The sequence below is a fragment of the Choloepus didactylus genome, chromosome 1 (genome assembly GCF_015220235.1).
Source record: "Choloepus didactylus isolate mChoDid1 chromosome 1, mChoDid1.pri, whole genome shotgun sequence".
Classification (NCBI taxonomy): domain Eukaryota; kingdom Metazoa; phylum Chordata; class Mammalia; order Pilosa; family Megalonychidae; genus Choloepus; species Choloepus didactylus.
The window spans coordinates 94105490-94121584 of record NC_051307.1 but is presented as its reverse complement, the minus strand read 5'-3'; the positions used below and the strand labels follow the sequence as shown (position 1 = coordinate 94121584).

The 16095-nt window shown below is 53.3% G+C and overlaps 1 protein-coding gene across 1 annotated transcript; it reads left to right on the top strand.

The window, feature by feature from the left end:
• The first annotated feature begins 1154 nt into the window (after positions 1–1154).
• Positions 1155–13818, top strand: ZDHHC19 (zinc finger DHHC-type palmitoyltransferase 19). Its single transcript, XM_037837584.1, has 8 exons — positions 1155–1300; positions 1648–1769; positions 2145–2284; positions 3142–3314; positions 3778–3883; positions 7976–8061; positions 8393–8597; positions 13484–13818. Exons 1-8 carry the CDS (start codon positions 1155–1157, stop codon positions 13598–13600), a joined length of 1095 nt encoding a protein of 364 aa, XP_037693512.1. The 3' UTR covers positions 13601–13818.
• Positions 13819–16095: the final 2277 nt, after the last annotated feature.

Sequence of the window (16095 nt, the reverse complement as noted above, 5' to 3'; positions counted from 1 at the left end):
GCTTCTAGGAACACATCCCAAACTGATCTGGCGAGGAAAACACCGCCACCACCAAGGACCCAGAGCCCTAGCTGCCTCAGGGGACACTGTGGTGCAGGAAATTGAGTGCAGCAGTGTGCCTCCCTCCTGCCCTAAAGCCACTTTTGCACCAGGACTCAACCTTTCAACCATCCTACAGCTTCTACCAGAAAGAGACCCTCCCTCTTACATCCTAGTCTTAGACAAGGTTCAGCATGGATTTCTCTGATGGGTGGTGCCTGGATCACTGCCTGTGCACCACCTGCAGGAGAGGCTGGGAGCTGGCATGTTCAGCTCCAACCGGGATGGGGAAATGGTCTTTGCCCCTCATCAAGATTTATGATGTGGGGAATCCTCCAAAGCCAGAGGGATGCAGATGCTTAATGGCCAAAACAAATGACAAATGTCAGTAACAGTATCAGAAGACTTATTTTCTGACATAATAAGCAGCTCAGAGGTAGGCAGTTCAGGGCGGGGCAGCAACTCAACTATGCCATCAGGTTCTGTTGGTTAGCATCTGAGGGGACCAAGGTGACACCCCCAGCCAGCATGTCTAGGTTCAAGACAGGAAGGAGGGGGCAGAGCCGTGCCAACTGCATCTTGTCCCCTTGTGTCAAGAAAGTGAAAACTTTTATAGAAACCTCAATGGACATCCACTATTACCCAGAATTGTGTTATGAAGCCAACTCTGGAAATGAGGAACCTGGGAAATTATTTAGCCAAGCAGATTGATGTCCCCTCCCCTAAAGTGGGATTTTGTAACAAGGAAAAGGAGAAAATGGAGATGGAGTGGGCAATGAGCACCGTTTGCTTCAATTAACACTGGGCCTGAAGGGGGAACTGGAATCACCAACCTTCTCTCCATGTGTTTCTCTAATCTCAGTCCCCAGCATGTGTGGGTTTGCTGGTGGAAGTGACGGTCACCTGAAGCATCCAGAGCAGGCTGCTGACAGCTCTCTGAGGACCCCCCAGTCTGCATTCTCCTCTGCCTCTGTGATGTCACACTGGGGCTTCTTCCCTTCCGCCCTGGGCTGTGGCTTCTGAGGCTGCTGTAGCCATGGTGCTCTGGGAGCCAGCCAGGGGCAGGGAGACTTGGAGTGGCCCTGTCCTCCCTCGGGGGCACAGGAGGCCCAGCTATGCCGCTCTCAAGGGATGCCATGCCCTTCATGAAGGAGACCCGGCCCCCACCACAGGTCCCATTTCCTTGGCTGCTTCCCAGCCTGTTCGCTGCCTTCAATGTAGTGCTGCTGGTCATTTTCAGTGGCCTCTTCTTCGCATTCCCGTGAGTCTCTCACACAAGCTGTCAGGTTTCTTAGAGACAGAAAGGAAAACAGATCATTATAGTACGGGCACGCGTGGGTGGTGGGGGGCGTGGAATGGAGAAGAGGAATCAGGGAAGGGAGGATAGTGTAGGCAGAGGGAACAGAACGTGCAAAGGTACAGAGGTATGGAAGGCATGGCACATTTGGGGAGCTGCAGGTGGCTGGTGATGCTGGTGCCACAGTGACATTTGGTGGGGTTTCTATGGCTCTGCCGTTAGCCTGGTTGTGGTTCCTGCTCCAGCTGGACTGGGTCCTGGGGGAGGTTTGAGCAGCCCCAGATCAAGTCTGATTCAGGCTCTGGTCTCAGCTGCAGGTGGCTGGCCCAGAACGGGGAGTGGGCCTTTCCCATCATCACAGGCCTCCTTTTTGTCCTCACCTTCTTCAGTCTGGTTTCACTCAACTTCTCAGACCCAGGCATCTTGCATCGAGGTGAGCCTTCAGCCCCCTGGGAGAAGGGGTCACACCCGCAGGAATGATTCCTGAAGTACTCCCCTCACCACTCCACAGCCTCATTTGTTCTGGCCCTACTACTGGTACTTCCTTTACCAAGTCATTGAGGTGTGAAAGAAACAGAACTCTTCAAGTTTTCTCCAGCTTCCTTGGAGGGGAGGACTGGGGTAGACAGGGAGGGAAGCCAGAGAGGACTTCATAACCACCCAGTTCTCTCAGTGGGGACTAGGGATTTCCTGGCCTGGCTCCTCCCTACCCTTCCTGGGTCCAGGAATGCTGCGTGGCTGCCTCCACATGGCACAGTGTGTGATCACAGGGCACCTGCTGCCCCTCCCCACCCTCTGCCCATGCCAGGCTCCGACGAGCATGGTCCCACGATGGTGCATGTGGTGTGGGTGAACCACAGGGCCTTCCGCCTGCAGTGGTGCCAAAAGTGCTGTTTCCACCGCCCTCCCCGGACCTACCACTGCCCTTGGTGCAACATCTGTGTGGAGGTGAGTCCCCTCCCACCTGCCCACCTGGCCAGGACCAGGATCCCCACTCACAGTGGGGCCAGGGGCAGGCGTGGAACCATCTTCAGGGACTACTACAGCCAAGGGTAGCATCACTCCCAGCCACTCTTGGTCACCTGTGTTGGCAAGTGCCTTGGGGCCTGCCCACACCTGTCCTGGCAGGCTGGCCCTTGCACCCACAGGTGCCGACACACACAGGGAGCATCACATCTGGCTTGGGCCTGGTCAGCCTAGGGGGAGGAAAGGCAGCCCCTGCCCCTCTCCCGGGCTCCTGACCCTAGACACCCCAGTTCCTCAGGGGAGGCACTGGCTGCAGGCCCCGCCTAGGGAGCTTTCTGGCTCCTCTTCAGATTTAAAGACTAGAGGGTTTCCTGGTTCTGAGTGCTCCTTCCACCCGTGTGCAGAGCCTGCAAAGGTTTACCAGTGTGCTGTCTTATCTGGTCCTAACCATCCTGAGAGGCTGGCTGGGCAGCTGAGGGTATTATTATTATTCTCATCTAAAGGCTGAAACAACCCAGGACCAGAAATGTTCTAGGTCCTGCCCAAAGTTATCCCAGGCTGCATCTCACAGAAGACCCTGCTGGCCTTGCCTCTGAAGGCCTGCTGGGCGACACCGGGAGCCACAGAGCCCTAAAGATGCTCTAAACCAAGGAAATGCCAGCGTTGGTGACTTTGTGGCTCAGCTTCTCCCTGCCTTGTGGGAACCAGTGTGTATGGGTGGGTGGGGGGCAAGGGCAGGTTTGGGGTAGCCTCGGGGGAAGGCCTCAGGATTTGGGGGTCGATGGGGGCGGGGCCAGAGGATGTGTCCTCAAGGCCTGCCCCCTCTACCGCTCGCCCAGGACTTTGACCACCACTGCAAGTGGGTCAATAACTGCATCGGCCACCGCAACTTCCGCTTCTTCATGCTGCTCGTTCTGTCCCTGTGCCTCTACTCCGGCGCCGTCCTGGTCACTTGCCTGGTCTTCCTGGTGCGCACGACCCACTTGCCTTTCTCCCTGGACAAGGCCATGGCGTATCCACCCAGTACCGCAGGGTCCACGTGGGGAGCCACAGACGGTCCGAGGTTCAGCGAGAAGTTAGGAGCGGGGTTGGGGGCGGGACCTCTGTGGGCGGGGCTCGTGGTGGGCGGGGCTCGTGGTGGGCGGGGCTAGGGAGAGGAGCCGCTTAGGAGGACCAGGGTGGGAGGGGGCGAGGGTGAATGGGGTCAGGGGGATGGGCGGTGATAGCCGGGAGGAGGAACCGCGAAGAATTGAGAACCTAACAGGATCCGGGAGGGGGTTCTAAAGGCGGAACGGGGACCTGGACCGGCGGGCGACAGCACGATGGGGTGAGGTTTACGCGTGGGAGGGCTGGATTAATGCTGGAGCGCTGAGAGCGGATGGACAAGTCTGATTGGGGGCGGGATTTGGAGTCCCGGCTCAATTTGGGGCGGGAGAGGCCGGGACCCGCGGCGCAGCTCCTTAGCCCGCGCGCAGCATCGTGGTGGCTGTACCCGCCACCGGCTTCCTGGTGCCGCTCTTCCTGCTGCTGCTGATCCAGGCGATGTCCGTGAGCGCGGCCGAGCGCTCCTACGAGGGCAAGGTACGCGGGGCCGAGCGGGGGCGCCGCGACACCGGGCTGTGGGTAGTCCACCTTCGCCTTCCCGACCTCTGCCCCTTCCGCTTCTTCTCCACAAACCCTGTCCCTGATGGCCTGACCCCTCTCGAAGGTGCCTCACTAGTCCTTCCAGACCCATCTCTTAAGATTCCGCTGAAATGTCGCCGCCTCCCGGAGGTCATTGGTCTCTCCTTCCTCCTTGCGCTCCATCGCACCCGCTGCTCCCTCCCTCGAGAGCTCTGCGTAGGGTGACTAAGGTGTCCTAGGCGGTGTGTATGTTATTTTCGGGGAGTAGGGCTACATCTTGCACTTGTGTGGATAAGGAACCTGAAATCAGAATGACACCTGTCAGGCACCTGTGCATACTGAGAGGCGACTCTGATGATTTGTGGAGCATTGAATCACAGGCGAAGGAATTGACAGTTCATTGAGGACCGCGGTGTAGAGGTAGGACGTGCCACCTAGTGGTTGTTAAGGGGCAGAAAACAGAAGAGAGGGCGCTGCAGGCGAGGCGCATGGCTTGCAAAAACGCACGGCGGTCTGAAAGACTGTTGATTGTTAACGGGATGAGGAAGAAACTTCTAATTGGAGCAGAAGGTGGCTGTGGGAAATCAAGTTGACTGCCTGGTATTGCCCCAATTTTTTTAAAACCTTGAAAGTCAGGCTTAGAATTTAGTCTTGATGCAGTGTAAACCTGGAAGCCATAGTAGGATTTTTTTAAAGTTGGGATTTAGAGGTATAATTTAAGTGCAGTAAAATTCACCGTTTTATAGTGCATGGTTCTGTGGATTTTGACAAATGTATAGAGTCCTGCAACCACTACCACAATCAAGATTTAGAACAGTTCCTTCACTCCAAAAAATTCTCTCCTGCCCCTTTGACTAACTCCTTCTCTCCTACCAGCGGTCCTTGATAACCACAAATCTGTTTTCTGTCCAGATGGTTTTTCCTTTTCTAGAATGTCATATAAACGGAATCATAGCCTTTTGATCCTGGCTGTTTTTCACTTAACATAATACATTTGAGATTCATCCATGCTGTCACTGTTATTGTTAGTTCATTCTTTTTTATTGCTGAATAGTATCGCATTATATAGATGTACCACAGTTTCTTTATCCATTCACCAATTGAAGGATATTTGGGTTGTTTCCAGTTTTTTTTTTTTCCCAATTATAGACAAAGCTGCTATAAATGTTCATGTGCAGGCATGTGAACATAAGTTTTCATTTCTCTTTAATGAATACCTAGAAGTGGCATTGCTGGGTTTTTTGGTGTTTTTTTTTGTTTGTTTGTTTGTCTTTTTGTTTTTTGTCTTTGGAAGCCCATCTTTATCGGAAAGTAAATAGAGTCAAATAGGTGTATCAACCAACATCTGCAGTTTCAGGAGCAGGAGGAAGGAGTCTGATTTCCTGAGAACTTGAAGTCCATAAGAAACTGCCAAATTGTCTTCCAGAACAGCTGTACCATCTTGCATGCCACCAGCCATGTATGTGGATTCCAGTTGCTCTGCATCCTCACAAACACTTAGCATTGTCTGGTTTTATTGTTTGTTTGAGTTTTTGTTTTGTGTTGGCCATTCTAATAGATGTGTAGTAGTAGCATGTGGTTTTAATTTGTATTTTCACAACAGCTAGTGGTGTTGAATATATCTTCATCTTCTTATTTGCTATCTATATATCTTTTGTGATGTCTGTTCCAATCTTTTGCCCATTAAAAAAATTAGGTTCTTGTCCTGTTATAGAGTTTTAAAGTTCTTTATATATTCTAGATACAGATATGCATTTTGAAAACTTTTTCTTCCACTCTGTGTAGCTTGTCATTTCATTTTCTTAACAGTGTCCTCCAAAGAGAAGATTTTTAAAATTTTGATGAAGTTTAATTCATCAATTTTCTTTTCTTTTATGGATCATGCTGTTGGTATTATAACTAAAAAATCTTTGCATAAACCAAGGTCAGCAAGATTTTCTCCTATTTTCTTCTAGAAGTTCTATAGTTTTAGATTTTATATTTAGGTATATGATTCATTTTGGGTTATATTTTATATATGGCATGAAGTATGGTTTGAGATTCTTTTTTGTTTGTTTTTTCATATGGATTTGTTCTGGTACTATTTGTTGAGAAGACTATTCCTGCTCCATTGAGTTGCCCCTGCATTTTTATCAAATATCAATTGACCATATATATGTGGGTCTATTTCTAGGCTCTCTATTCTTTTGCAGTACCACACTGTCTTGATTACTATAGCCTTATTGGAAGGCTGAAGTCAGGTAATGTGAGTTCTCCAATTTGTTCTTCTTTTTCAAAGTTCTTTGGGCTATTCAAGTTCCTTTTTTTTTCTATATATATATTAAAATAAGCTTATCAATCTCTAAAAAAAAATCTACTGAGGTTTTCATTGGATTGTGTTGTGCTTATAGGTTAGTTTGGGGAGATTTGACATTTTTAACAATACTGAGTTTTCAAATCCATGAACATGGTATATATACCTCTCCATTTATCTAAGTCATCTTCGATTTCTTTCGTCATCATATTTTGTAATTTTCAGGATATAGATCTTGCACATTTAAAAAAGATTTATATCTAAGTTTTCATTAGATTTATATCTTAAGTTTTTCATGGTTTTTATGCTATTGTAAATTTCTTCTTAAATTTTGAATTCCATTTGTCCATTCTTATAAGAAAAGTGGATATTTGTACACTGACCTTGAATCCTGCAGTCTGGAAAAACCCCCTTATTAATTCTAGTAGCTTCTTTGTTGATTCTTTGGAATTTTCTAAATAGACAATTGTGTCATCTGTGAATCAGAACAGTTTCACTTCTTCCTTTACAATCTCTATGGCTTTATTTATTTTTCTTTTCTTATTGCATTCTCTTGGCCTTCCAAGGATTGGTGAGAATGGGGTTCTTTGAGCAGGATACTGACTTGACAAAAGGCTGTTTTACAAAGACCATGGTGGGCAGCATGGAGGAAAGAGGGGCTGGAGACATTGAGGCAGCTGAAAGGGCAGAGGAGCCCTCTCTGCCTGCCATCTTCCATCTTTCCAGCCATCATGCAACCATTCCACATGCCCATCTTTTGTCCCCAGCCCGCCTGTGACTCTTGCTCAGCCCCTACTCATCAGCCCCTTGTGGTCTGTGTGTCCTTCTCTCTCCAGCCTCATTGCATCATTGCAGCCTCTCCTGCACAGCATTCCCCCTTCCCACATCCTGTTGTTCTTCTAACCCCAGGTCATGCCATAGGCCCAGCCTCCAGTCACTGCTCAGAATGGTGCCCTCCCAATCCAGAATCTCCAGCCTCGAGGGACCTAAATGTGGTCTGCATCTGTGATTCCTTAGGCAGGATGCTTTCCCATTATCTGCAACACCCATTTCAGGCATTCTTCCCCCTCTACCCCTCGCCACCCCCACCATTCCCATCTGTCCCTCCCTCTCCTGATCTCAACTCCTGCTGAGGCCACAAATTTGGGGAGGACTTGACCTTTGACTCTGACTGCACTGTGTGTTCGGGGCCTTCAGCTCAGATTTTCCAGGGCTGTCTGATATTGGTTTCAGAATTGTGAGCAGGCCCCCAGACAACTGCTCTTCCAGATAACAAAATTCAGTGAAGGCACAAATTTAGGGGAAAAACAAACAAAACCAAGAAATAAGAGGTGGCAAAGTGGAGAGCGAAGGGTGTGTGGAACTGTCTGAATTGGGGGGCAGGTGGCAGGAGGTTGCATGTATCTAATGGAGATGGAGATGGGGAGGATATGTCAGAGGAGGGTACAAGATGATGTACCCTCAGGGGGAGGGGGTCCCTGAGAAGGTAGGAGAGTGGGTGCAGCATCAGCATTCACCTGGGGCTAGCAGCTCAGAAGTGGGTTGGAGGAGGCCTCTCTGCCTGGGAGCCTGGAAACAGAGGAGCCCTCGGCTCACTCTCACGGCTTCCTTGCCTGGGGAGTTTTGCCACCCCCAGAGACTTACTGCAGTCATAGACTGAGCCCTGACCAAGCTTATGGGTACAGAGGAGGCCAGTGGGAGGTGGCCTGCCCACTCCTGCTGGCTGAGCCCCTTTTCCCACCTTCTCCCCCTTCCAGTGCCAACACCTACAGGGATACAATCCCTTTGACCAGGGCTGTGCCAGCAACTGGTATTTAACAATTTGTGCACCATTGGAACCCAAGTGAGTTGGCAAAACAGGGCCCCAAGCAGGGAACCTGGGGCTGGTGGGTTGGGGTGAGGCTGGGTCTCCCCTTGCCACTCCACTCACTGTTCATGCTCCTTTAGGGTTTTCTCCAGGGTACTCTGGGAACCTCCTGGAGCTTTCCTATTTCCTTGCCTCTGTGGGTCTTTGATCCCAAGAAATGGGGTGGAGGGGTGCTGCAGCCTAGATGAGACTGGCCTTAGCTCCCTGCGCGGTGAGCCCCAGGCTGTGTGTTCCCCCAGCTGAGGGGTCCATGGGGACCAGGCCAGGGAGGGCTACAACTCCTTGCATCTGGCCCATTGCTCCCCAGGTACATGGCCAAAGCTGTGCGGCTGCAGAGAGTGGTGGGGCCCCACTGGGTGCCTATGCAGACCCTGCACTCCCCGATGTGCTCCTCTGCTCTCGTCTCGCCAGCACTCCCTGGGTATGGGCCTGGCACCCAGCTCCAACCTCCAAGTCTCTACAAACCAGGGGAGGGTCCCCCAGGGAGTGGAGAAGCCGCTGGTCTCCAAGAGGTGAGAAGTGCGTGTGTGTGTGTGTGTGTGTGTGTGTGTGTGTGTGTGTGTGCGCGCGCGCGCACGTGTGTGTGCTGGGAGAGGGGCGTCTGTGGATTGTACAGGTGTGGGAGAAGCCCCCACAAGTTGGGCTGCCCCTGAAGCTGGAGCACTCAGACCTGGAGGGTGCTGGAGCCGGGTCATGCGTCTCTAGAGCATGCCCGGGGTCCCTGAAGACACAAAGGAAACAGGCTGTGCCACACCCTCTCGGGGCCTCAGTTTCCTCAGCTAGACTAGTCCAGTGGTTTATAATTTGGGGGAGAGGGATTCCTTTGTTTAAAGGAAATTTTTACTCTGAATCCCGATATATGGAGTAGATGGAAGTGAAACATTTGGAGTGGGGTGGGAGTGGGTAACCTGCAGCCTCCCTCACCCAGGGCCTCACACTGACGTCCTGTGGTGCCAGCCCACTCCCTTTCCTCTGCTGGGAGGAAGGGTGAGGCGCGACGGAGACTTGGGCAGTTTGGAGCTTCCCTGTGAGTGGGCTGTGAGCTGTGGGGCAGGGGCTTGGGAGAGCCTCCTTCCCCCGAGTGTGTTTAGCTCGATGCCTGCCCAGGGCTGTCCCTGCCGCGGGAGGCTCCCGGGCGAGGCTCTGCCTTCCACCGCCCCGGCCAGGAACACCTGCACCTCAATCTCATCTGTTGACCCCCGCGAGGAGGGCTCTGAGCCCTGTCCTGGCCCACTCCCCTGGTGGGAGCTGAGACCCCGAATGCCCATTAACCACCTGTTGCCTGCGCCCCCGCCCCCGCGTCCCCCGTGTGTTCTGTCCTGGGTGCGAGGGAGCACGGGGGTTGTCGGCAGCCTCAGAGCGGCTGAAAGGGAAGCGCCCGGGACGCTTGGGTTCAGGCCCCAACACGGGCAGGCTCTGTGGCCTTGGGCCAGTCACTTAACCTTTCTCTTTGTTCTTCAAATGGGGCTACAGTAATAACCACGCTGCTTTGCCTGCCCGCCTCCCAGCAATGGCTGGAGATGACCGGCCATAGTGCGCACCCACCTCTAGCCCTGCCGCACCCGAGGCTGGCTCCAGGGGGCGCCCGCTGTCCGGAAATTTGCCGCGCCGGGCCGGGCCCAGCCCTGCTGCGCGGGAGCGTCCTGGGCGGGAGCGGGCAGGCGCCCTCTGGGGAAGTGGAGGGGCGGGTTCTCCACCGCGTCTAAGCTTGTTCTTTCCTAATCGTCCTAATCGCGTGTCTCCCTGCTTCCCCTCTCCTTTTGGGGTGTCAGATGCTGGTTCTGGTCGGTCCCAGGCGCGGTGGCTGCCTGAGTCTGCGGCCCAGGGGTGGGAGTAAACGGTGGTTCTGCTGGTGGCCAGTGTGTGATCTTGTGAATGGGAATAATGTCATCTTCCTGGAAGGCTGTCAGAGGATGAAACGAGGTGGTTGGTGCAAGGCCCCAGGCGCACAGTAAGCACACAATGAATGCAGCAAGTATGATTACGATTTTCCCCAGCACGCAGCTGGAGACCATCTAGTGTTTCTCCAAGGACGGCGGGCTCAGAATTACCTGGGCTGACCCCAGACCACTCAATCAATCTTGGGGTCGGAGGGAGGGCAGGAATATGAATTTTTATCACATGCCCCATGTGATTCTGTCAGCCAGAAGTTTCAGAACTGTTGCCTTAGGAAGTCAGGCTGGGTGCAAACCACACAGTTTGCTCCCCACCACCGCCACCATTGTATCCAGGTAAAAGCAGGGTGTGTGAAGAAGGTGTCAAGGGAGGGATGTCACCCAAGGGTTCAGCTGACTGTCCCCTGGGGGGCCGTGGAATGTGCTTCTGTGTGTGAGCGGGTGCGTCTGTGTTGGGGGGATTGAGCTCTTCCTGGGTCCAGGGGTGGGGTCATCCCAGTCCCTTATCAAATCCCTCCCAGCACTCCCCACCCAGCTTTGTGGGGTAGGTGACCTAAGATGCAGGGACCTCTCTCCAGTTCTCAATTCCTGAGCCTTGCCATGAGGCTCCTCTCATCTCCTCCCCTCCTACCGCCCGTTGTCTCCGAGGCCTCAGGGGCCCCCATCCCTGGTCCAGGCCTGGCCTCACACACTCTCTGACTCTGACTTTCTGGGCTTCTAGCTAAGTTCTTCATTCAACCCGGGACTCCAACTCTTTCCTGCTCCCCTTTATCCTGGTCCCAGCATCTCCCATCCCAAGCCCCTTGGGGTTCCAGCTCTATGTCAACCCTATCCCTGCTTAACTCAGAAACCCTTGAGTCCTGGGCTGGGGTTCAGGGTACTTATTTGCATACAAAAAGGCAGTTGGTTTTGGCCTTGCTGTAAATGGCTTCAGTGGCTATATTTAAAATACACAGGACCCCACATTTACACATAACGCTGACACAACCTCCATCTGTCTGACAACGTGGGGGTAATGGTTCTTTGGCATGTATGTGAGCCTATGGATCTGTGAGGCTTGGCGATGGGAGTGGGCTGCCCACAGGACTCTCAGGCCCGCTCCCTAACCGGAATCCTCCTGGCAGCCTGGGCCTGGAGTAGAGGAAAAGGGGACGCAGGAACCTGGGCCCAGGCCTGGATGCGAGTCATTGATTGGGTGGGCCGGGGGTTGAGGGGTAGCACCTGCCTGGAGTCCCAGCTCCGTGGGGGACTAAGGAGGCCAGGCCCTAAGCCTGCCCTGCCCTGCTCTGCCTGGGTCATCAGGGCTGCTTTTACTGGGGCTCTGCCTCCAGGTATGCAGAAAACTCTCTCCGACTCGGGCAGTGACTGTCCAAGTCCTAAACCAGGTGCGAGTCATCTCCCTCTGACCCCTGGTTTGCCCCTTGGATGAAGACAAAGCTTTCCTCAGATTGTCAGAGGAGGTCACCACCCTTTCAAAGGCAGAAAACTCCTGCTCTAGGATGTAGCTTCTGGGCCTCGCCAGTCCTTCCCAGCCTGGGATGTCTAGGCTTTCTAGAGCCTCTTGGATCAGGCTCTATGCTCCTCAAGGGGTAAGGGGGAGTAGCCCATGCCTTTCTTTGATTATCCACTCCCCACACACATACACCCCCCACACCTCCACACCCCCCCACACTGCCATCCCTAAGCCTTGGCCACCCTTCCTTCCTGCCAGGCTAGGAGGCCTAAATTGAACTGCAACCGCCATCCCTTTCCACCCCCTCCCTGTTTCTGCTGAACCTACCCTTGATTCTCAGAGCACCCCACCCAGTCCCTGGCTCACTGATAAGGAGAAGCATGTTATCAACCCAGTTATGGGACCTGCTCTCCTCTTACCCAGGAAGCCCTGCTCTTCTTCAGTGCCCACAGATCTGGAGCCCCTCCAAGGGTTCCCAGTTGGCTCCTAGAGCCTGATGGAGTGGGCTGGACCAGGGATGGAGAGCTAAGCAGCAGCCCCCCATCTCCAGACCTTCCCTCCGTGGACCTTCTAGAAGGGCAGGATGTGTGGGTGGGAAGAGCTGAGAGTCAGGAGCCCCAGATGTCAGTCTCAGCTCTGCTACCAGCTAGCATATGACCGAGCAAGTCACTTCCCTCTGCTTGGCCTCAGTTTCCCTACCTGTAAACAGCAGTGAAAATCCTCTCTATATCACAGGATCCTAACTTTTTAGAGCTGGAAGGGATTCAGGGATCACCTCATCCAACTTCCCCTCTACCACCAGTTTCACAGATGGGGAAACTGAAGCCCAGAGTGGAAAGCAATAGCTTAGGATGGCACAGTGTGACATGTCTAGCGGGCATGCTTCTCCTTCCCCAGGCTGTATCTCCCCGGAAGGGCTTGGGCAGTGACCACGGGCCCCTGGCTCTCCCACCCACATCAGTCAGAGCCTGGCAGTGCATTTCAGCACAGGTCCTGGGGAGCTGATAACAAGTCTGGGCTTAACTGTGTCTGCAGCCCTGTGTGGGGGGTGATAATGCCGCCCTACTTTAGCCTGCTCAGCCCTGCCCTGCCCTGCCCTGCCCACCCCACCCAAGGTGGCTGTGGGGTTGGGTGCGGGTGGCGTGTGCTACCCAGCGTGGGATCAGGGGCCCAGAATCCTAACACCCCACAAAGCACAGGTGTCAGGAGATGCCCCTTCAGAGCCGGAATCCCTTCTCTTTAATTCTTAGCATGTAGTGTGGGTGAATGCAGGCCCAGGGGCTGCTTGTTTGCTGGGGAGAGTCAACCCTCACCTGTACTGAGTAACAAAACCTTTATTGAGCACTGGCCAGGCCAGGCCTGTGCTGACTGATTCATATTATCTCATTTAATCCTCACGACAAGCCTATGAAGTTGTTTCTTGTATTATTCTCATTTTAAAAATGAGAAAACCAGCACTGAGCAAACAAGTAACTTCACCAAGGTCACACCGCTTCTGAATGGTGGAGCCAGAACCCTTTAGCCCTTTACGCAGTGCACTTGTCATATTTTATTTCAATATAATGTGGGGGTTAAGACTCTGGCTCTGAAGCCAGATTCCATTTTCGCCACAGTAAAACGAGATTTATTATAGTATCTCCTTGTGTTGTAATAAGGATTGATTGTACAAGGCATATATAAAAGAGCTTGGCACAAGGACTAGCACACAGTAGATGCTTAGTCAATAGTGATTATCATTACATTATAAATAAATTGGTGTGTGAGATGCTAGTTACCATGACAACAGCTGCCTGCTCCTGCCCAGTTTGGTGTGGGTTCCCTTGTGGCCAGGTGGCAAAAGCGAAGGGTGCTGCCTCTTGCGGGAGGTTTGGTGTTATCATTTTAAAGAAAATCAACCAACTTTGGGGTCTCGAGGCCAAGTGAGATCAGGGGTCCTGGGTGAGGTTCTTCAAGAGAGAATTAAGATGATCACCCAACGGCTCTGCCCTCCAACATGGGTGAGAGAGTTTCTTGTTAAGAAAGCACCTTTTTGCTTCTGTTTTGTGGCCAGGCAGAGTGTCTCAGGCTGAAGGAAGTCGAAAGCTGCGCTGATTCTGAGCCCAGTGTGGGGGCAGCTGCTCCACCTCTCAGCCCTCCTGGCCCCCTCAGGGCTCCCCTCTTCCTGTAGCTTCTCTCTGTCCCATCCCAGCATGTCTGTTCCTTTCCCTACTCTGTGTCCGTCTCTGGCCTCACCTCTCCTTACCTTTCCACTTGCCCTCTTCCCTCTTCTCCGTCCTTCCTCTTCCTCCTCTTTTCCCTTTCATTCTCCTGCTCTCTCTGTACCGCCCCCCCCACTCCCCCACCCTGACCTTTTCCTGGACTACAGCTTCCAAGAATGCAAAATAAACGGACAACTTTCAAGTAATAACTTTCAATTATGATTCTTGGAAGCCCCTGAATCTGGGGGTGGAAACACAGCATTTTCAGCCGGGATGGAGGCAAGTCTGCACAGGGCACCTTTGTCTGCCTCGTCCTCCCAGCCAGGAGCCCACTTTCACGGCTGCTTTCTGGTTGGGGCAGTCTCGCTGCTGAAATAGACGATTCCCAGACAGGAAGGGGCTCTACTGAGTGTCTAGCCACTTCCCTTATTTCTCAATAGGAAGAAATCCAAGGCCCGGTATACTTCAGCCCCCAGGGTCACACAGAGGCCGGATCCCAGATCTCCTGACTCCTCAGAACCAGTGCCCTTTCCATAACCCCCCCGTGACGTAACAGATCAGTCAAAGCCTCGACTGGCAACAGGGAGGGCCCTGGGCAGTTCTTGGGCCTCCATCGCCCTGTCTGCAAGAAGAGGGTTTCCTGGAGGGCCCTCAGGTCTGCCCTGCCCTCCTGGGAGTCCCTGATGTGACAGGGAGGAGGGTCAGCACCACGGAAAGGCTTATTCCTTGGCCCACAGGGCCCTTTGCCTGAACTTGAGTCACACTGAACCTCCTCATCTGTGCCTTGGTAGCCGGGGCGCATACGGCCACCCTGCAAGGGTACTCTCTCTTCCACAGCCCAGTAGGTGATGATACGTGTTCTTCAACCAGTGACAGAAATGGAAAGATGCCTCCTGCCTGCCCTTTGCCTGGCCAGTGAAAGGCCGTGAGAGAGCACAGACTGGGCGTGAGGGGACCTGGGCTGGAGAGCATGTTCTGTGGTTTCCTAGCCCTCCCTGCACCAGCCCCTTACGCTCTCAGAGCCACTGTTTACTTCAGCTGCAAAATGGGAACTAAAACCCATGCCGGCCCACTTTAGTGCAGTTGTGGGATCAGGTAGTGCACGGTGGGAAGATGCTTTGCGAGTTCTCGTTTCTGGGCACGTACTGGGACCTGGGGATGCGGAGGTTGTTGCAAAGGGAGCAGTGGGAGGATCAGGGGAACATCAGGCACGGGAGCCTGGTAGAAGTAACTCCTCTTTTGTCTCTATTTCCCCTCCTTGGGCCCTGACCATTTTCCAGACTCAGGATTTAGATCTGTTTTCCACTTGGAAATGGCCAGGACTGAGGATGGACCACCTCATTTTAAACCTAAGCCTGGATCTCTTTCCCTGGGTGATGATCTCAGTTCCCTCCTTTCCCACCAAGCATCTATCCCTTGGAGAGAGAACTGGCTGGACTTGGGCTGGGGGCAGGGATTGGGGCCCCTCTGCTCCTAGCTGGCAGCATCATCCATCAGCACCCCCCTCCAGCCCCAGCCTTGGGGTGCCCTGGGGCAGACGGAGGCCCCTGGAGGCTTCAAGGTCTGGTTGCGCCCAGCTCACTCTGAGCCTTCGGAGGGACTTGGGCTGCTGGCCCAGCTCAGCCAGGAGGCTCTGGCTGCCTTGGGCCTGGTCCAGATCAGAGTAAAGGAGGTTTGTCTCTGAAGGAGAGACCAGAAGCAGCCACACAGAGGGCTCTTTGCTTTGGAGTTGAACCTTGTAAAGACTTGTTTTCATTTAAATATCCTGCCACAGGAAAGAGAAGCCAAAATCAAACATTCTTGAAACGTGGATTTCAGGTGTCTTTAAAGGAGCAATTTATCTGGTTTCCGCCCCACCCTGTTTCTGCTCACTGGGGTCTTGGGCATTTGTCCCTGGGGTTTGGTGGAAGGTCCACACACACCCTTTCAGGCTCTGCTCTCCTCACCCCATCCAGCCTCCCTGGGAGGTTTCCCCAGCACCAGATGCAGACGGAGGCCTCTCGTCACAGGCCTGGCCCCAAGCATGGTCCCAGGGGAGGGTGCGGCCTGCCAACCTCAAGAAGCAGGGGTTGCTTTTCCTTGATCCTCAGCTGCACTGGCGCTGTCGACTACACCCTCAGGGATCAGATGTACTCCTGCCTTTCCTCCACCCCCTCAGATGCTTTCTGATGGTCTGTCTCAGCTCCTACTGAGGAAGTCTTCCAGGTCCCCTGCTTGGAGTGCCCACCTCTGGGGAGCTCACTCGTTCTCTTGCCTTCAGCAGTGCTGGGCCCTGCCAAGCCTCATCTCCAGGCCCTCAGGCCCTGCCTGTCCCCCAGGCTCTGTGCCTATATTTTCTATGATTGAATTCTCCTCTTGGAGTTTCTCAAGAAGCTCAGGGGCATTCCGAGACCCAGCACTGGTGGGAAAGGAAGGAAAAGGCAGGAGTGAAAACAGCCCTGAGTAGGAGGAGCATTTGCCAACG